Source organism: Chinchilla lanigera, unplaced genomic scaffold (genome assembly GCF_000276665.1).
Source record: "Chinchilla lanigera isolate Chin_1 unplaced genomic scaffold, ChiLan1.0 scaffold00057, whole genome shotgun sequence".
NCBI classification, from domain to species: Eukaryota; Metazoa; Chordata; class Mammalia; order Rodentia; family Chinchillidae; genus Chinchilla; species Chinchilla lanigera.
Window position 1 is genome coordinate 11,897,931 of NW_004955458.1, and position 22,226 is coordinate 11,920,156.

The window sequence follows — 22,226 nt, forward strand, 5'->3', positions numbered from 1 at the left end:
ATTTTTTTCTGTTTGCTTTACCATTTCCACTTGTAAACTGCTTTGTACAGCTCTTCAAATTAGACCTAGAAGGGAGAGATGACATTTTGAGTCTGGCATATGATTGTGGTGAGATTAGGGAAAACATAGCGCCCATTGGGTATAGTGAAAACTAATGACTAGTAAAACTTGTTGGGATAAAGAAATTTTTTAAGTGTTTCAATACTTCACTTTGAGCAAAATATCTGGGAAGCTTTTACTTATCATGCTTTTTGAATTTCATAAATATCTCAGTTCTTTTTTAGTGTGATATGTGGTAGATTTATACTTAGCAGCAACTCCTAATTTGAATAGTTTCCTTGAATTATGTTTTGGTTTCAGAGATTGTTTGCTCACAAAGACAAATTGTTTAATTCCAAAAGGAAAAATAAGCAGTCCCTAATTTTTGAATAAGTTACGTTCCAGATCATGTGTAAGGCAGTTGTTTTAACGTGGAACTTGTTTCATTACACCAGTTTAGTTTCCAGGCTAGCCCATAGAAACCTATTTAAAACTGTCCTATTTTAGCACAAATTGGTTTGTTGTGGGTGCTCAGATAGTAGATCATGCTCTTTAGAAGTTATAGGAAGAAGAAGAAAGTGTACCTTTCCATCTTTTAATTCCTGTTCTTCCAATTGTGCTTATCTAAATTTCATGTGACCTACTGTTATCTTGTTTGAACAGCTGAGTGCTCAATACTGAAATTTTCTGTAAAAATAAATAGGTCATTTATTGATTGCTTGACAAGTGTGAACATTTTCTGCTTATTTCATTTAATCAGGTTGAGTTTTTTTGAGTAAAGTGTTATTCCACATCATCTTACAAATTAAGGTAGGGATAACTTAATCACTTTGTCCAAGGTTATACAGCAGAGGGAAAAGTAATGGAGTTGTATTGTTGGGTAAACTTCAGCACTGTGACTGGAAAGTTTCTCTACTCTTTTAATTCTCTCAATTAGCCTACTTTGATCTAAAAAGGCGAAAGATTTATACAATCTGAAGGGAAACCAGAGTATGACCTACTTTTATCTAAATTTTCAGGAAAGCCATTGATTAAATTAATTCATAATATTTGGAGTTCTGATAGAAGCTGTATGATTTTTACATACAGCTTGTGAAATTCAGTGATGGGATTCTGTAATGAGACTTGAGCCGGTATGGAATCAGGAGTTTAGCCTAGCCCCTCTAATTCATTCTCCGTATTTACATTTGTGGTTATTGGATTGCCTGCATTTTCAGCTAGAATTTATTTGAATTTTGAACTATGGACAGAAAACATTGGGGAAGCTGCATGCATTACAAAGTGTTATTATCCAAAGACTTAATAAATGATTGCTTCTCGTATTATGCTATTATTTTTCAACTGTGCATCATTACTGGTATAATTAGAATTTTTTTTAAAAAACTGTATTCTAAGTAGAATTCTGTCATTTTCTTAAAATGAACATCAAAAGTACTGCTGAAAGGATCTGAAAAATCTTGCTGTAAATGAAGTGGTCTTTCTACCTAAAAATAGAGAGCCATTATAGCCATTATAAACCATATTACAAGGGTGTTATTATAAGTTATATTTCTTGGTTATATTTTAGAATTTGTTTTCAGGACATTCGTAGTGAGTGTCAGGGAATGAGTTGTAATGATTTAGCAACTGGTAAAAACTCTGATTTTCTCAGGGGTGGCTGTACTTCAAGTATGAGATCCTTATTAACTCAGATTGTAGTTCTCTTGGATAAAATGTTTGGCAGTCTGTGAAAAATTCAGGCATTATAAAAGACTTTTTTTGGAAGCCTTGCTTTGGAACCTCCTGTTTCTCTAAGAATTGTTACTTTTCAGTAGCTAGCTGATGGAAGAAGCAGATAAGAGCTAGAATAGCAGTATATTGTTACTTTGTCAGAGTGTTGTCAGTTTTTTAGTGGATGCTGGGGCTGGGAAAAGAAGAAAAAGGCGAGATTTATTAATCCTTTCCATATATTTGTACAATTCTGAAACATTTAGTTTTACCTTAGGTCAGTAGAATCCCAAAGGATAATTTGCCTAAAATCGTAAGTCACAAATGTTGACTTGTTGACAAATATCCCTTGCTCCAGATATTTTTTTCTGCCATTTCTTTTTAGTGTGAACAGGTACTTTTTATTCATCTTTGTCATATAAATTAGGTGGCAAGCATTACTTAGAAAATTCCAATTTTATTTAAATTGTAAACATGTAAATTAGTTTTTAAAGATTAAATTATAATTGCATTTTAAATTTTAAATCATAATTTAAATTTAAAAATTGTACTAGATTGGAATCAATATAGAAGTTATATATTATATCAGTATTATCTAAGAAGGAAAAAAGGTGAAAGTATTACTCAGTTACTTTAAAAACAGTTCTGTAGTATTTGAATTAGAAAATGAGAGACACAGGATGATTTAATGGCTTTGCTCGATTTTGTTTTGAGCACAGTGCATTAGCCTGCTGCATTAAAAACAGGGTAGATAGTCTGTCGGGTTAGTAGAGATCACTTTTTCTTTTCCTTAGCAATCACTTGTTTAAAATTCTTACTGGTTAATAATTTCTATAAAAATTAAGAGTAAAACACTGAGGTTCAGCAAGAGCTGCTTAATGGTAAAGAACTGTAATATAACCACCAGAAAGACTGTAAGTAAAAATACATAAATACGTTGTGTGGGTTGGATGTTTAATAAACCTGCTGTAGGGTGTACAGTGTGAAAAAAAGGGAAACAAACCACTGGAAGTGGAGGAAATTCTGGTGAGTCTCCTAGCTAGCAATAACATGAATATAGATAACTTATCTTGTACTTGATTTACAAGGTCTTTCAAATAGGTTCTGTCACAGTCAGGTCTACCCATTTATCACAAGGTTGCCAGGCATTTCTTTTTATGTTTTTGCTAGTAAATCTTGGTTCTGGAGGATTGGAGAGTCTACTGAATAAATAGAGCAGTTAAAGTTAACATTCAAATCCTAAAGCCACATTTGAGGATTTGAAGGAGTTTGAGAAGTTACTCGCTATTTTAGGCGATGGCAGAATTTGGAAGGGTGCTGTATTTGAGCCCTTGTCACGATTTTGCTCCTGGAACCTCATGTGTCTGGAAGGTGACTGGGTCACGGAGGCACAGCTGGCTTGCTGGCAGGGGAAGGTTACTGTGGGCATGACCTGGAAGGGTGTATCTCCCTTCCTGGCTCCTCCCTCGCCCTCCTTCCTGGCTACCATGATGTGAGCCCCTTTCCTCTGCCCAGGCCCTTCCCCCATGCCTTACTGCCTTACTGCCAGACCAGCTATGGACCGAAAATGTAAGGCAAAGCAAACCTCTCTGCAAGTTGTGGATGTTGGGTATTTTGTCCCATAACTGGGAAAGTGACTTAAACAGTTCCTTTTGTGTTAAGGATAGTTTTACAAAACTGAGACTTTACTCTGTGAGTGTTGGATACTCAAACTATAAAAACTTTCGGAATGAATTTAAGTGACTCTAGGTCTTATGGTTTAGATCTAAAATGTCCCCCAGAAGTTACATGTGTTCAGAGGTGAGGCCGTTGGAAGGTGATTAGATTGGGGGTGCTAACTTCATGAATGGATTAATTCAACGATGAGTTCATAATTGGATATGCTGTTAGGAGGTGAGGGTCTGAATGAAGGATGTGGATCGCAGGGTGGGAGGCTGAGCTGGAAGGGTGTACTCTTGTCTTCGGCCATTCCTCTCTTGCTGGTTCTCTTGATGTCCCTCTTTCTGTTTCTGGGCTCTCCTCTGCTGTGCCCTTCTACCTTGTTGTTTCTGCCTTAGAGCCTGTTTCTGGACTGAAATGGACTGAAACTTTCGAAACAGTGAACCAAAATAAACTTCGCCTCTGTTAAGTCCCAAGTGTCAGGTATTTTGTCTTAATGATGGAAAAGCAGCTGATACAGTAGTTCTTGTGTCTGCGCGAGTGCTTCTGTCTGTGAATACTGCACTAAAGTTTGCTTGCATTATTTCGTTTCATTCTTAAAACTCTAAGAACCGGGTATTATTATTTCCATATTTTTGTTTGTTTTGGGTTTCTTTCTTTCCTTTTTTTTTTTGGTCTTTTGGATACAGGGTCTTGCTTTGCAGTTCAGGCTGGCCCTGAGCTCACTTTGTAGCCCAGACTGGCCTTGAACTCGCAACGCTCCTTCCTCAGCCTCCCGAGTGCTAGGATTACAGGGGTGCCCCCCACATTCCACCATTTCCATTCTTTAGATGAGGAGAATCAGGCTTAGGGATGTTAAGAAACTGGTCGAAAGCCATTAAGTGGCGGAACCAAAATTCAAATTCAAATAATCTAACTCCTGCCTTAGGATATTTGTGATTAGACTATACTGTCTATGTGATTTTTGTATCTTCTCATGTATTTTTTAAATTTTTAAAAAATTATTTCCCTTTTAAAAAAAATGAAGCCTGATGTATTCTATGTTTTAGTTACTTTTCTCATTGCTGAGACAAAATACCTGACGTGAAGTTAAAGAAGGAAAGATTTATTTTGGCTCACAGTTTGTAGAGGTTTCAGTCGGTAATCAGCTGGGTCCAAGGCAGGGTGGCAGATACCGGAGTAGAAGACTAGAAGCTTCTTTCTGTCCCTTTACATTCTGTCCAGGCTTGCCTGCCTTAGGATGGGTAGCGCTCATACCCAGAACAAGGCCAAAGCAGTTAATGGACTAACTTAGTAATCATACTCCCCTAACTGTAGCGCCATGTACTGTCTATCCAGCCACCTTGGAAAAGCGCTTGATGTGACTGCCTCAGGCTTTGGGGTGCATTGAGGCATAAGCCGAAACGTTTTACTTAGCCACAGTTCTTAAAGAGTGAGTGATCCATGAATTATAACAGTAATACGTGAACTCTACGGTAACTTCTTCAAATTGCAGGTTTAAATATATATTTTTGGAGGAGCAAATGTCCACAGACTTGATTAAATTCTCAAAAAGACCTCTGACTCCCACCGAACCACCCCCCACAATAGTGAGGAAGGCTCTGTGAATTTTAATTTTTGTATTCATAACACCTAATTTTTGGCTGCTTCGTAAATACTTGTTAAACAGAATTTAACAAATAGGGGTGATGTGTTAGTTTTTCATTACTAAAACATATACCTGAGATAAACCAGCTTAGGAAAGAAGAAAGAAAACCAACTTGTAAAGGAGAATTTTAGTGCACAGTTTTGGAGATTTCAGTCATGGTTATCCATTGTCTTTGCGCCTACAGTGTGCTAGTGGATTATGGTAGTGAGGGGGGTGAAGCAAAACCAGGATGTGGAGAGAAAAGGAGGAGTTGGGTCTCAGTATCTTTTCATGAAGACCTCCCCTCATCTCAAAGGTTCCACCTGCTGATTGCACCAGAGATTGAGGACCAGGCCTTTTCTTTTTCTTTTATGAAGAAATGAAACATATCTTCATAATGAAATAATTTAAAAAACCGAGTTACTATATTATGTATTGTTATCTTCCAAGTACTCAGTACAAGTCAAAAAGATTCTTACAAAAAAGAAACAGGTAATAGCAAACTTTATTTTAAATGAATTAAGAAGAACTTGTATAAATGGAATAAATTAGCATATATATTGATTAAACAGTAGAATATATAATTTGGGAAAGTACTTGAACTCCCTACTTCCTACGTATCTCTTCAAGTTTGCTCTTTGTGTGCATGTATGTATATATTTGTTTGTTTGTTTGTTTCTGTTTTTCTGTTTTTCTTCCGGTACCAGGAATCTAACTCATGACCTTGCGCTTGCCAGGCAGGTGCTTTGCCGCTGAGCTAAATGCCCAGCCCCTGTATATATATTTTATATATGTGTGTATGTTTTATATATATAAATATTGCTTTTTCTATAAAAGAAGTATTTGAGCTTGTGTGTCTCGTTTACTTCACCTAGCATTATATTCTCCGGCTGCATCCATTTATCTACAAATGCCTCAAGTTTATCTTTACAGCACTGTACTACTGCATGATGCATAAATACCATATTTTCCTTATCCATTCATCTGTTGTTGGGCATATATGCTGTTTCCAAGATCTAGCTGTTATAAATTGTGCTGTTATAAACGTGGGTATGCATGTATCCCTATAGTAAGATGATTTTAATTGTTTTGGGAACCTACCTAGAAGAGAAATAGCTGGGTCAAATGGAATTTCTACTTTTAGTTTTTGAGGCATTTCTGTTGTGCTTGTAATAGTTTTACATTGTACCACCACTGGTCTATACAGCTCATGCCCTTTGCCTTTTTATCAGAACTGTTCTGATTACCTCTAGTTGATTAATGGAACAAAAATTACCATTTACTTTTCTGTATCCATCCACCTCTTTATTCTTCTGCAGATTCTCTTTCTCTACCTTTCTTACTTGCATCATCCTTATACTACACAAAACTAATTTGGTGATAATCTTAGAATATTGAACATATGTGCTGTAGCTTATGACATACTGTCTTACTCTGTTTTGTGTTGCTGTAACAGAATACTTGAGATTAATTTATAAAGAGATTTATTTCTTAACCATTCTGAAAAAGTCCAGGTTTGACGGGCCTGCCTCTGGAGGGCCTTCTTGTTGCATCATTCCACTGCTGAAGGTAAAAGAGCAAGAGAGCACACATAAGAGAGAGCAAAAGGTCAGTTTACTTCTATAACAATCCCCTTTTGCAGTAATGAATCCACTCCCAAGGTCACAGCATTACTTCAGCCACGAAGGCAAGTCTTATAACCTCATTAAAGATCCCCCCTCTCAACACTGCTGTACTGGGGATTAAGTTTCTAAAGCATGAGCTTTGGGCACACATTCAAACATAGCAGTTATTAAGTAGAGGACCTGTTGGATTTAATTTTATGGGAAATTCACATTGCTTTATTGCATTACAGCATAGACAGCCTGTGCAGGACACTGATAGTCTGTGCCCTAGATCGCCTTTGGGTCTCCACGCTCTTATTTAACAGTACCCTTTTGGGGCACACCTTGATATAATACAGTTTTACTTAAGATCTTGTGATGCAGACCTTAAGGAAGTGCTATAGTCAGTCTCTAGTGTGTAACGGTTAGTTTAAAATTTCTTAAAACAGTGAGCTGTCGTCATGTTTCATTACAGTATTTCATTAGCATAAATTCTTCTCAGTGCCACATTAGCTGTTGCACAGATGCTTGGTATTATTTATAGGTTTGTACCTAACCCTTGTGGCTTGTGTTGCTTTTATTTTTCCATTCACTTGTCACCATGCAGTAGCATAATTTTTTAATTGGCGTATGTACAAAGACAGTTTTCAAGGAGAGAGCTATTAGAAATACTGAAATAAAGATAGGTCAGACTTGGATCTTGAGCAGTGTAGTGAAGTAAAACTTCATAATTTAAGTAGACGCACTGCTTTGTTTTTATTATCTTTCTTCCCAACATTGAAAACATGCAGATGTTGTCCCATAGTTCTTAGACACTGAGGCTTTTTTTCCAGTCATTTTTCCCTTCTCACTTTCAAAAGTTTCCTGAAGATTTCCCAAGCTCAGATACTATTTCCTTATCTGTGTCCAGTGTACTGATAAACTTGTGTAGTGTATTCTTTATTTTTGAGAGTGTCGTATCACTAACATTTCTTTTTGGTTCTTCTTTAGATTTCCATCTTTTTACTTACGTTGTCCATCTGTTCTTGCGCATTGCCTACCAACTATTAAACATAGTTATTTCCAGTTCTTCATCCGCCAATTCCACCATCCCACCCATGAATCTGGTTTTGATGTTTGCTGTCTCTTCAAATGTTTTTTGCCTTTTAGTATGTCTTGTAATTTTTTCTAGATAGCTAGAAACGATGAACTGGGTGAAGCGTTGTTGTGTATGAACCTAGCGGTGTCATAGTAAATTCTGTTTAGGGATGGGAGACATTTTGTAGTTCATGGTTATGTCTCAGTGTTTGCAGAACCTTTATATCTGGATTTTGTACTTCCTACCCTCCCCCACAAAGTCAGACAAGATAGATAGGGTTGGCTGGAATTGAGTATTTCCCTTCTTCTAACACTGATAAAGTCCTAGCAGATTAGACTCTGGTTAAACAGTTTCTCCTGATTACAGATTCTAAGAACAGAATTCACTGGCAATTGAAAAAATTGCTCCATTCTCCTCCTTCCCCATAGACCTACCTGGGGATTTTTCTGTAACATTTAATGTGAGCACCTGGTAATGCTCCTTGAGGTAGAACTCTCAGAAGTGTGGGGGCCCATTGTGTGACTTCATCTTTTTGGAGTATTTACCTGCCAGAGGTGCTCACACTGAACCCTTAGCAGTTTCTCAGTTATAGTTCAGGCTTCCCTGAGCTGGCACTAGACCCCTCAGAGGTAGCTCCTTGTGTGCTTCTGTTCAGATACATACTGATTCTCTGTACTTGCCAACTTGCCTGTTGTTCTTTCCATTTTTGCGGGTATTCGTTTGCCCTGTGACCTCACATAGATCTAAGAAGAATAGTTAATTTTTCAGTTTGTTCAACTTTTTGACTTATCGTTGGGGACAGAGTAGCAGCTTTAAAGCCTCTTGAAGGCCAGACTGAAAACCAGATTTCTGACCGGATTCTACAACCACCAACAAATGTTTGTGTTGTGGTATGTGTGTATTTTTATGTATTTATATCTTCATCTGCTTTTTATTATGAAAAATTTCTAAGAGAAAGTGTAAGAGTTGTGCTGTCAATACTTACGTACCCATTTAGATTCCACTGTTGCCATTTTCTGAATTCGTTTTATTAATGGAGCATATCGTCACTCTTTTTATCTATCAGTCTGTGTTTTCTTAAAGCAATTTGAAGACATTAGGACATTTTATCCTTACGTACTTTATCATGTTATTAAGTAGAGTAAGTTTTTCTGGGGTAGCATTTTCATATAGCAAGAGTTACCCAAACCTTTAATGAATGATGTGCGATTGAAAAATAGTGAATATTTAAGTTTTTAGTGAAAGTGTATTACAGTAAAAGACACATTGCCATGGGTCCTCCGGAGAATATCCCCTCACTTACCCTATGATTCTTGTCAGTTTTTGAAGGAGTTCTCTTGTGAGTGTCTTTAGTTGTACTGTCATGGCTGCCTGTGTGTTCCGAATCAATTAAAAAATACTGTATTATCTTTCACAGTCCTTTTGACCTTGGGAAGAGTCAGGAGTCACATATAATGCCATATGCAGTGAATAAGGTGGATGAGGACAGACCCTCATTTTTTATGAGTCTGCTTGTTCATTGGCTGGCACTCTGCCGCAGCATCACTCTAGTTTTGACTGCACTTTGTAAAGACGTTCACAGAAGAGAGGTTCCGGAACTGCTGCAGAGAGTGGCAAGAACAATTGGACGAGGGTGTTCAAAGGGAGGGGATTTTGAGGGGTTAACAGCAGTGTGTCTTTTACTGCATTGTTTTTAAAATTTAAGCTCTGTATATTTTCATCACTTCCTACAGTATCTGATGAGTGTCGGTAAATGTGCACAGCCTGTAACTAAAATCCGTACAGATATGGAATGTCACTTTCACCCCTAAACTTTCTTGATCCTTGTTCTGCTTTTGTTTTGTCTTTACAGTATATTAGTTAGAGTGCTCTGCATCACTTTATTTTTTTTTTTATTTTTTTTTTGGTTTTTCTCCGGTACCAGGAACCGAACTCACGACCTTGCGCTTGCCAGGCAGGCACTTTTGCCGCTGAGCTAAATCCCCAGCCCCTCTGCATCACTTTATATCTCATACTTGCTCACTTATCTCTACCTCTACTATCCCGAAGCGGCATATTTCACATTATGGTGTGTAGAAAGGACTTCATAAGAATTTGTTGAACAGTTGTGGCCAAAAGTCATTCCTGATTTTTGTTAAAGACATCTCAAACTTGGAATACAATTATGATGTGAAATTAGTGCTTGAATAAAGATAAATAATTTCAGATAATATTCAGATATCAGTTTCCCCTGTGGGAAATTTTCATTTTTGTAGTGAACAAATGAGTCAGTCAAATGACTATGAGCTTGAAAGAGCCTGTAATATTCTTTATCCTCTTTAGAGATAGAGAATAAGAACTAACCAAATAAGGATTTTGTAATTTGAGTCTGAGTTTTAAATTTTCATTTTCTTGGATACATTGTTTTCAGTTTTCTTTGATTTCTTATTATTTGATATTCACAATAGTAAAACCCTTTTAATTTTATGAAATGAATGTGCATTTTGTTATCTTTTAAAGATAGCGTAGTTGGAAGTAGCATGGAATTATGGTATAATATGCATAACTATGGAATTACAGTGTAAGCATAATCTTGCTTCCTTTAAAACAGAGGGAGGTAAAAATTAGAAGTCCTGTAGGGTTTGAGAAATGGAGAAGCTTTTGAGTTACTATTCTTGCCTTCTCATTTACGCATTATCCCCATTAGATTTATTTCCATTATCTAGCTAGACAGGCAGGCAGAATTGCAGTTGAACAATTATTCTTGAGTAGAACAAGGGTGATACAAGAGCTTACCCTAGGCAAGTTTCACAGTAAATGATCATTTTTGTCTGGATTGGTAGGCATACCTTAAGCAAGCTGTTTTATAGAGTCAACATCTACTTAAGGAAACCATGAAACAAGTTGAGAGTGCTCAGAGAACAAATGAGCAGAGTGGTGTGTTGCAAAAGAATGTCCTACAGTTTTCATTCTGTCCATTTTTAGGTCAGTGTGGCTGATGGGGAAATGCAGAAGTGCTTGCCACACAGCTGCAGTGCTGTGCAGCTGTTGGAAACATTCCCTCTCATCCCGCCACCGCTGTCCCTACCTTCTTCATCTTTGATTACAGTGCGTTCAAACCATTAGTGCAGGAGATAGGATTTGAGACTTTGAACGTCTGTTTACAAGAACATGCAATCCAGAGAGATAACTGATCATTTAGGCAGCTGAATGTAACTGCCTTGATGACTTGAATTTTCCTAAGAGTAAATTCTAGTGTTGATAAGGCCATAGAGTTATAGAACTGTAAGCGGCTACCTATGGAAGTGCATGTCTGTGGAGTTGCTGCCCTCCAAGTTGAACTTCTTGCAGACAGAGCTCACATTTACTGATTTTTTAAAAACTCTTCTGAAACTAGAATGATGACTGGCATACAGTGGGCTCTTGATATGTGTTTGTGAATATCTTACGTTACAAGATGAAGCTAAATGACAGTATTTAGATACAGTGTGGTACTAAATCAGAAAAAAATTTTGAAGCTGATTCTATGTGAACTATTAGAGCAGAGAGGAATGATTAATTCTGCACATGGTAGTCATAGGACACTGTTGTGGTATCTTTTTCTTAGACTGCATTTAGAGAACTTATTTTGAAAAGAAGTTTTTCCTCGTCTAGGTATATTTTTCAGCAAAGTGTTTTCCGTTTATCTGTATTTTTGTCATGTTTGATTTATTGTATCATAAGGAAATTAAAGTTTAATAATTCAAAATTTGAAAATTCTGCAGAAAAAAGTACCTTCCTTAAAGCAAATAGAGCAAATATTTTCTATTATTGTTACTTCTATAATGAGAAGAATGTAGTCTTTGTAGTCAGACATAGATATGCTCAAATCTCATCTTTGGATCCCAGCTTACTAAACTGTGTTTATCTCAAGGAAATGACCTAACCTTATCATGTCTCATTGTCTGTCTACAAAAATGGTATGATACCTGCTCTAAAACAACAGTGTTGTAAGAATGAGTTGATGTACTTCTTGAGTGCATGACAGCATTATCACTGCTGGAACATACTTGGTAAATGCAAGTTTCTTTTTAGTCAGAGGAGAGAGTTGTGCAGTGCTTAGGACTGTAGTACTTTTTTGGCAATGGCATAGCTATTACTGTAGGAAATACAGTATGCCTTCAAACTTTTATTTGTAAAGCTTGTATTTAGCACCAAATATCTGCAAGGCACTGAATAAGAAGAGATTTTTTTATACCCTTTTTTGAGGGGGGAGTTCTTTTTGAGACGGGCTCTCAGTGCGGTTCAGACTGACCTTGAACTCACTTATGTAGCCCAGGCTGGCCTCGAACTCAAAACGATCCTCCTGCCTTATAAGAGTGATTACAAGTATGATTACAAGTGTGCGCCACCATGCCTGGCTTTTTTATACTCTTGTTGGGGGAGGAAACTAAGACCACATGGTTAAATAGTATAATAAATTATTATTGTATACTATACCTATAATTGGAGCTGATAAAGACACTAAAGAGTAAGTCAGGGCTTTGTGAAGAGGAGGGTCATGAGAAAGTACATCAGTTAGACATCTTTCATGGTGCAGCATATCTGCTAGCTGGACCCTTAGTATAGCACGAGGAAGAAGGAAAACGTTCAGATGTGAAAAAGTCCTGAAAGAGTGAAAGCCTAGAGTCTTCCAGGGGAAATATTTTTGTGTACTTTAAATTAGTTCCAAATATACAGAATAAAACCACAGGCCGTAGCAGGCTGTGTTGATCCAGACAAAGCTAGAAGAAAGGACCCTGAATATACTATGGCCTGTTTTCCTAGGTTTATGGGTAGCAAGCCATTTATTCTCTAAATGCTTAAGATTCTTAAGCTTAACTCAGAGAGTGAGCCACTTCTTATTACATGTGCCTTTCCTTCTAAGCATAAGCCAGATAACATCTGCTCCCAGTTCTGGGAGATTTCTCCCTTAGATTAAAATATAGAAGTGTTCAAGGCCTTATAAAATCTCTGCCTGCTGATTCCCTTAAGTAATCTTACCAGTTTGACTTCGTTTCTTGTGATTTGCTCTCTCCTGTACCTGACCAGCTGTAGTAGCTGCTTCCGTTTCCAGGAGTGGTGTTCTAGAGATACTGCTGCTTCACAGTCTATCCTTCACTGTTCTTTCTGTCTGTAAACTTTGAACAGGTATGCATGTGGTTTGTTCCTCTGCCCTCCAGGGCTTTATTAAATGCTTAATAGGGCTTTCTCTGACCTTATTACTTAAAATTAATTCTCTCGCTCACATACCAAACACTGTTCCTGCTGCTTTGCTTCCAGAGCACTTACTGTGTATTTGTAAAATTTGTTCATTTTCTTCTTTGACTCCTCTAGCACATAAGTTCCATGAAAGCAGAAAGGTTTTTGTTTTTATTCTAGGCAATGCCTGGTTTCCATTGGCCAGCATAAAGTAGTCAATAAATATTTGTTAAAGGAATTAACCTTCTTCTGAGCTGTAAAAGAACTTGATCAGTACAGACTTTTCTTCCCTTTATTAGTACTGAATAACCTAAATGGAGTCTTTTTTTTTTTCTTTTTTGAGATGGGGTCTTGCTATGTAGTTTAGCCTGGCCTTAAGCTCATCATGTAGCCCAGGCTTGTGTTGATCCTCCTGCCTCAGCCTCCCAACTCCTGGGATTACAGGCATGTGCTTCCACACCTAGCCTTAAATGGAGTCTTTTTGAGGGATTATCATATTGCTTGGTTAATTTAAGCATATACTTTGAAGTATATCAACCTGTAGATGTGTTCACAGTTTGGTTTTTTTTTTTTTTTTTTAGGAACACATAATGACTGATAAATTGGATTTCAGCTTAAGAGAATGGAAGAAAGTTTATACTTGCAGAAAGGATCAATAAAACTGATGTTTTTTAAATTAGTGAGAGCAGTTTAGAGAAACAGAATCAATCTGTGTCTTATACGTATCACAAGATAAGAATTAGTCCTTGAGGCATTATGTGATGGAAAACCAGTGGAAATGTTTCAGGCATCTAATAAACATTTTAGGAATGTGATTTTTTAGCCTTTAGGATAGTTTAAAGGAAAGAGAAGCCAAAATAGGTATATACAAAGGTATATACAGGTATATACAAAGGTAAATACAGGTATATACAAAGATAAGCTTGGTATACTGGTAAGTTGAACAAAAAAATTGAAGATGGCCAAACTAGGAGAGATTGGGAAAAAGCATTAATGAGAAGTTGGAGGTATGTGTTGGAAACAAAGACAACAGGTTAAAAAGTGGCTTTCAGATTGTGCCTTTTGAGACCTGTCATTGTTTTAGGGTTAGCAATAAGAGCTGTAATTGACTGTCACATCTCCCTAAAAAAGAGACATAAGTGATGCTGCAGAGTTTTGCTGTGGACTACTTTTGAAGTAAGATTTTTTGTCTGGTTCAGTGAGAATGTTAATATGTTTTCATTAGGGGTAGCAGTACACCTGTGTTGTTTCCATTGAAAGTTAGGTAATTTGCATGAGTTATATGGGTTTGTTTTTAGAAATACTGAGATGATTTGAGAGAAAAGAAAGTTAGTTGTATAAAGATACTTCTTTTAGAAATTTGAGGGCTTTTAGTTAAGAGTTGCTGCTTTTGGATGGAGTTTTCTGAAACTTAACCCCATGGCTGCATTTCACTTATACTAGTGCTAATTTAGTAGGTGACAGTTGTCACTGGCGATTGGGAACAAATTTCCTAGCAAAAAGTTTAGAATATCAGTTGGATATTTTGTGCTCCCAGATATCTTAGCCTACTTGGTGCCTGGCAAAGTCTAGTATTAAAAAAAGGTAAAGTAGTGTTTTTTCAACAAAATTACTGTTTTCCTTCCCTTTTTGTGTTTTATTATCCGTCTACCTTCCCAATTGTTCAGAACACACTCTCCTGTAGAATTTAACTTTTGCTTTAATGTTAACACAAAATAGAGTAGATTTAGCCTAGCTAGTACAACTAGTATTTTTCAAGCGCCTTGGCTCCAGGTATACAAACATGAATAAAATAACAATGGTCCCTGTTGTGAGAAACTCACAGTAGAACTTCTAGTGGTAGAGCATTCCAAAATTTATGGTTATGCTTTATCAGAGATACACGAGGAGGTAGTTTTCTATTGTATAGTCCTGGCAGAAAATAATTTTATGTAAGGTTTTAAAAATTGATGCCACCATGGCTTTCACTTGCTGACTTTTAAAGTTTGTGTTTTAGAACAGTATGTTATTTCTAAGAATTGTTTTTATTATAAACAACAACTAAAATACTTATTTTTTGTATTGGTTGGCCGTTTATTGTAAGTAGATTGATATGGCATTTTTGGTTTGTATAATAAGCAAAATATAGCTTTATTTCGGATTGTTCAATTTCTGCATTAAAAATTAGTATTACTAAGAATTACCTTTTCAGTCCATGTGTTCTGATTTTTAACATTTTATTTAATGATTAAGTTATATTATTTCTTTACTCTTTCGAGAACCTTTGATTTTCTATCTTTTCTTTCAAAAATTTTTTTTCCCTAGCATTAAAACTCTTACTGTATAAAGAAATGTCTGAAAATCTGTTAACAAATCTCTTTTGATGATAACAGGATACGTTTTTCTTTCCTTGCCTTTTTATTGTACCTGGTTAAACTGATCTCCCATATGAACTTTCTTAGAATCAGGCAGTTCCTGGTTCCTATGGGGCTTCCTGTTTTCTCAAGTAAAAATAGAAAAGCATCTCAGAAAGGAAACCTGGTCAGTGTGAACTACTTTGTAAGGCAAGTTAGTTTTAGTTGTGACTTGGGTTATACAAGTACATAATGTATATAAAATACATAAATGTTTTGGGTATTTGAGAGCATTGAATATTTTTGCATATAATATTAAAAGATGATAGGGCTAGAGAAGGATTGAAAAATCATGAGAAATGTTATGCTGTTCAACCTTAAACTTGTCTGTGTTTCTTGGGAGAGTGGGGGGTAAAAAGATTGTATGATACATACCAAATCCTTCCCTATTATATAATCGAACGTTTTATTGGATTTCAGACTTGTCTAATGTGAGACCTAATTCTTAGGTACTTTGATCTTTTTTTTTTTTTTAATGCCTTTCCATGTATTAGCAAGGATTAATAAGGTTTTCTTTAATCATTGGAAACCATACTTCTAAGTGAATTGTTCAGTTTTAAAACACCTTGCAGTTGAATAGTTAACTGTGTTTAGTTTGTATTTTGGAAAGCTAGGCAGAAATATGATATGGTCGTTAACTGTGCTAATAAGAATAATGGGTTATTTCATTTAATTTTGACAACGATAGAAGGTAGGTATCATTGTTACCTCTCTTTTATAGAAGAAATTACAACGTAAGGTGGATAGGTGGATAGGTACATAGTACTTCAAAGAGATGATGCTAATAAGTAGTGCAGCTGGAGCTTGAATTCAGTGCCTGACACCGGAACGCTTGTGAGGATTGGTCAGTATCTGAAAAGTTACTTCCCAGCTTTTATTATTATCAGTTTGTATACATATTTACATTTAGTTTTAGCAAAGTACATTCTGACATTGCAGAGGACTTGTTTAGGAGTATTTAAGTTCTTATTCTTAAGTGACACTAATAGTTTTCTTTTTTTTTTTTTCTTTTCCTTGATAGTAAAAAACCCATTTGATGAAACATTTGGAAAAATACAAGTAAGTAAAAGATCATAATACTGATATTTTGTGTCATGTTTTATGAATGTATTCAGAAAACTATCAACTAAAAAAAAATTAAAGGTTATTTTTGTCTGAAATAATACATTTTTTATTCTGATTATTTCTTAGCTGTAGTGTGAATTATGTCTGACATAGATTTTCCCCTTGGAGCTGAACTACATCACTACTGTAAAGCCAAATGTCAAGTAAAATTTAAGTGGTATCTTATCCGTGGATCTGGATCTTAGACTTAAAAGTGTGGGTCTTGTCCTAAGTTGTTGGATGCCTTATTAGTGTTTGTCCAATTTCTCCTTACTTTGTCTCTTCTAGGATATTTTGTGTACTTGGACAACTGTTTGCCCATCAGGAAGGCAAAAGATTTTAAAAAGATGCATATTAGAGCTACTGTTTAAGATTCCCTTTCTTTTCAAAGGATGCTGTAATAATTTGTTTTAACCTCAGTTTTACTTACATACAAATATTTTTCACTTGATCATCATTAGACACTTTGAAGATTAAAATATTTAAGCTTGATATATATAGTAATTCACAATTAGTTAACTTTTTATTATAGGAACTAACAGAATGGTCGGTATAGAAAGCATTATTTGTTGTACGAAGGATGTGTAATAAAGTGTAATAAAATCCACAGAATATTACTTTGAGTGCAACTTTGAAATAGTTATGTTCAGTAATATATTATAGTGTTGACATTTATTTATTTATTTATGTATGTATGTATGTATGTTTTTCTCCGGTACCGGGAACCGAACTCACGACCTTGCGCTTGCCAGGCAGGCGCTTTGCCGCTGAGCTAAATCCCCAGCCCTGTTGACATTTATTTAAAGTTGACTGTTGCAGTATTGAGTCTAAAAATGCATCAATTTAAATTTACTGTACTGTTCTCACTTTGAAAATAGAAGACTATCTTCTTTGTAGCTTTTCTCATGGGAGAAGCTAGAGTTCTGAATCCCCAAATAATAATAATAATTATAATGAAGGGAACGGCACTTCATTTAGATTAAGTGCTTACTCTGTGCCAGGTATCATGCTAAGTGTTTAAATCCATTATCATTTAATAAAAAACTTGATATAAATAGTTAAAGATGTCCTGGAAGAGAAAATTGCTTGAGGAGAGAAGAGGGAAATACTTAAAGATGACAATATATGAGAAAATTTGGTAGGGTTACCTCATAGTTGTTTTTATCCTAGTAATAAAATATTTTCTTTGTGAATAAGATGTGTAAACAATAACCTGGATCATACTAACACAGACACTGAGCAAGTAGCTAGTTTAAATTATGAAATTACTTTTATTTAATGAAATGTTATTTGAAAGCCTACTTGTCATGTGTATTATTTATAGATCTTTGGTTTGTAGGGCAGTTAGAGAAGCCAGTGGTTAAGATGTATTTCACACTGAGACATTGGGAGACAGTCTGAAAATCAGTCAGAATGGAGAAACACGTAGTAAAACTGCAGGCCAGTAGGAAAGTAACTGTAAAACTTGATGTGTGTATTTTTCAGATTAACTGCTAGCTCAGTGTATTTGGTGCAAAAGATAACTGAACCACAGACTGTTTCTTTCGGAAAATGAGTTTGTATAGGTAATAATGTGCATTGGGAAAACCTTACTGAGATCATAATTCAGTTGGTCATTTGGGTGGCGCTTGAGACCCTTGTATATGACAGTCAATATGAATAAGCTTTCAATAGAAGAAAAGCTTTTTGAAAAAATTCCTTGAGCTTTTGAGTATTAAATTCTCTGTATTAGAGTGTAGCATGAGGGGCTGGGGATTTAGCTCAGCGGCAAAGCACCTGCCTGGCAAGCACAAGGTTGTGAGTTGGGTTTCCGGTACCGGAGAAGAACCAAAAAAAAAACAAAAAAGAGAGTGTAGCGTGAACTATGTATATTATGCAAGAGAGATTCAGTTCTGTCTGCATAGATTTTATTTCATCTGTTTGTCTAGTCTAGTGTTAATATCTACGAATCAAGAATTTATTCTCAAGTCTATCTTCATTAAAAACATAATCACAGAGGACATACGGACATATGCCAAATGTTCAAATTGTTTTGTTTTTGAAAGGGGTGTAAGACATGATCAGGACATATAAAAAAAAATTAGTGTCTTTTTCAGATAAGCAGCACACTGCAGACTTTCAACTACTGTAATTGCATAGTTTAATCAGAGTCACCTTGGTTTTATATCAGGTCCATAAGCTACATTGTCACTGGAACTCTTCATTCTGTTATGTTGAAGATTTTTATTGAAAATTGGTTTGTAGCTTTTTTTGTATCACAGATACACAGCCTTTAGCATGTTGAGTATCAACCTGTTCTTTCACATTTTGGTGTCTGATTCTTGCAGCTTGGAATTTTAATCTATAATGTGGAGATAAGTATTGGCTTAATTCAAAATCTTGCTGAGCTAGATTTGAGGTGGAGAAAGATGGTACAAGAGTTGGTAGGGAGGCAGTCCCCTGAAGGAGTACATACCTTGTCTCTGTCAGCCACATGACTTAAAAGCAGAGACTGGTGGTGGGATCTTGAAACCTTTAATGAATGTTGTTCTTCTAGTGTCAGTGATCAAAGCTGCGTTGACAAAAGCATGCTGTGTATAGTGTGTAAACTTGTTCTTCTCTTTTCTTGAACATATCCCATAAATCAAATGGATGAAGTAGTATGTTGTTAGAGATATAAGTGTTACTTTCCCAGCCTTTTATATCTTACCTGAATTTGTTCCTTGGTCATATGCATCCAGAAATTGTTTTGTTTGGTATTTCAGGAAAAAAGGAAATAATAATGATACAACCTCCCCCTTCATGAATCAGAAATTTATTTCAGATAGTGTGAAGGCTGCTACCCCTTCTCATTTAAACTTACTCATGGCTTATATTGATCCATTTTATTTACAGTTAATTTTTTTTGTTTTATTTACAGTTAATTTTAAATTACAAATATTACTGTTTTAGGCTATTTGGCATGGTGCTTAGAGAAATACCATTATAACAGTCCTTTCTCTGCCCTCCTTTCACACCATTATTTATACTTCTGGGCCATCTTACACATTCTGGTCAGAGGAATATTCCTGATGTGTACGAGTCTGGTTTACTTTCCTCCTCAAATTTTCTAGACAAAGTCTTTGTCTTTGTCTTGTTACCGAGGGCTCTTTGGAAGAAAATTCCAAGCTACTCTTCCAGTAGTTTGCTAAGTTAAGTGAGGCACCAGTTATATGAGTTATGAGCAGTGCTTTCTTGCCTTCGTGCCTTTGTTCATGCTGTTCCTTCTGCCCAAAATGCTGGTTAGTTCTCTTCTACCTGTGAGACTCAGCTCAGATATTCTCTGTTCCACAAAGGGGTCTTCTTTTATCTCCTCCTTCTGTATTTGCATTGCACTTTGCAACTGTCATATAACACTTCATTTTATTTTGTCCTTGTGAAAAGAAGTCATATTACTCAGCAGGTCTCTCACTTTGCTGACAGGACAGTTCTTAATTCCTGCTTTTTAACTTCATTGAATGTTTGCTTCACTTTAGTGGTTCACTAAAATATTTTTGTAAAGCAAGAGCATTGTTAAGTATTTTATTAATGTGTTTTTTTAAAAAATAGTCTTAAGCTGCTCCAGTGTAGAGCTAGAACTCTAGCAGTTCACAAGGTTAAACAGGCCCTTCCTGGGAGCTTAGGAGAGGGTGAGTGCCCAGCGCGAATACTCACTGCCTCAGTTTTGTGTGGTGGATTCAGATTAAAACAAAATATGAAGGGCAACCTTGAAGAAAAATTTTAAAGACAGTCTTCTAAGAACAATACAGACAAGAATGCATTGTGTAGAGGGAGATTGGAAGCATTCTTTGCAGTTATGGGAGTTTATTGTTTATGAAACCTTTTTTTATAGCAGTAATCTTAGTGCTACTTTTTAATCATTCTCAAGAAATAAAATATTTAAAATAACACTTTAGAAGTTTAAATTAAGTTTCTTAAAATATGGTGGCCACTGTTTAAGAATTCGTTTTAGATTTTGTAGCCTCAGTGATTTTAAATTCATTTCTATTTTTATTTTTGAATAAGAATTATTGGGACATCTTTTCTTAGAATTGGTATTTCATAATAATCTTTTAATTTTAGGAAAGTGAGAAGAATCTTATGATGAGCACATTATATAAACTTCATGATCGATTGGCACAGCTTGCAGGTAATTATTTTAACATAGTTTCTAAAAATTAATTTGTATATATATAGTGTGTTATCAGTAGAAATAGTCTTTCTCACTGCTTTGTTATATTTGTGGAACATTTTACACGTTTTTACTGCCTGTTGAGTGTTTCTTTAGATATATGTAGATATAGATGTATCGATTAGAAGTTCTTTTTCCTATCTGTCATGTGCATATTGTGTTACATATTTTTTAAGTCAAACTAATTTCCGTATTCCAATGTAACAAAAATCCTGAAAATTTGAATATCATTTGAACTGAGTAAGCAATGAGTTAACTGAAATCTTGGACTAAATGTGAAAAATGTAGATTTTTTTGTGGTTGTATAATGTCTTCCCTTGGATAAAGTAAATATATGATCTTAGAATATTCTCTCCAGATTTATTGAATTTTCCTTATATTCTGCCCTAAATAAGTCTTTGAAAGCTCGCAGTATGAATATATCTGCAATTAGGATATTTTGTTAGACATAAATTAATATCAATTTTAGCATCTATATGCTGACTATAAACATAACTGTTAACTTCTCATGTTTTAAAGGTATTCTTATTTTATGTACAATCTGAAAGAAGACTTTAGATTTCCTTTTCAGTTATATGAAAATACAAGTATAGTTTTTCAAGCTTTTTAATGTAGCAAACCTTTTTGAGGAAAACAAGTCATTGGTAGGAGCCTAGTAGATAAATGTGGAATTTCTGTGGTGGAACGTCAGTATTTAGGATCCTTACAGTTGCCCAACCTCTCACCTATTTTTGGTCTTTAGTTTGGGTCTGTAATTCAAACTTCAGGCTTATAATTCTATATACATCACTAAATGCCTTCTTTGCATTGGCTCACTGATTGTCATGCTCATATACTGCAAGCTAGTGACATTTATTTGGTATGCTTTTGTATCTAGAAATAGGTTAAGTATATTCTTTAGCTAGGAAATCTTGATATTGCTAACACATGCATCTATGGTTATCTCTGTAATATTGTTTTATGTCTGTGGACCACTAGATAGCATAATCTGGGTTCCATTTAAAGGCACAGATTCCTTCCTCTACAGCAGGGCTTGAAAACTTTTTCTGTGAAGCATCTCATATTAAATATTTTAAGCTTTGCAGGCTAGATAGCATCTCTCAAAGCTACTCAGTTTTGCTGTTACAGCATGAATGTAACCATAAATACTAAATAAATGAATTAACTTGGTTGCATTCCAGTTAAATTTCATTTATAAAAAAAGTAACAGGACAGATTTGGCCTTGGGCTGTGATTTGGTGACCTCCAAATATATGGAATTCAAATCTCTGAGGATGCATTATAAAACTTGAAGGTTTATTTACCAAATAAGTACTTCTTTCCTCATAACTATTGCCGTTAAAGTCTGGCTATTTGGTAAATAAGAACATGGTTCTTTTATTATAGAAAAATTTTGCAAGGATTTTACTTTAATTATTGTACTAATATGTTTAAAAATTTTAACTACTTGAAAGAAACATACCTGCCTGGCAAGTTCAAGGTCCTGAGTTCGATTTCCCTTACAAAAAAAAGTAGGAAGTCTTGGAAGAAACAGGGAATCTTAAAATTCGTAAGGAAAACTTACTATTCAAGTTGAAAATAAAGGCTGGGGATATAGCTCGGTGGCATAAGTGCCTGCCTGGCAAGC

The 22,226-nt window shown here is 35.5% G+C and overlaps 1 protein-coding gene across 1 annotated transcript in view; it reads left to right on the forward strand.

The window, feature by feature from the left end:
- The window catches only part of LOC102009806 (inner nuclear membrane protein Man1), a gene marked incomplete at its 5' end in the record, with an annotated part of 70,249 nt that overhangs the window by 13,496 nt on the left and 34,527 nt on the right, over positions 1 to 22,226 (forward strand). Inside the window, 2 exon segments of the mRNA XM_013520993.1 lie at positions 16,328 to 16,365; positions 20,491 to 20,557. Of these exon segments, the coding sequence (XP_013376447.1) occupies positions 16,328 to 16,365; positions 20,491 to 20,557 (105 nt within the window).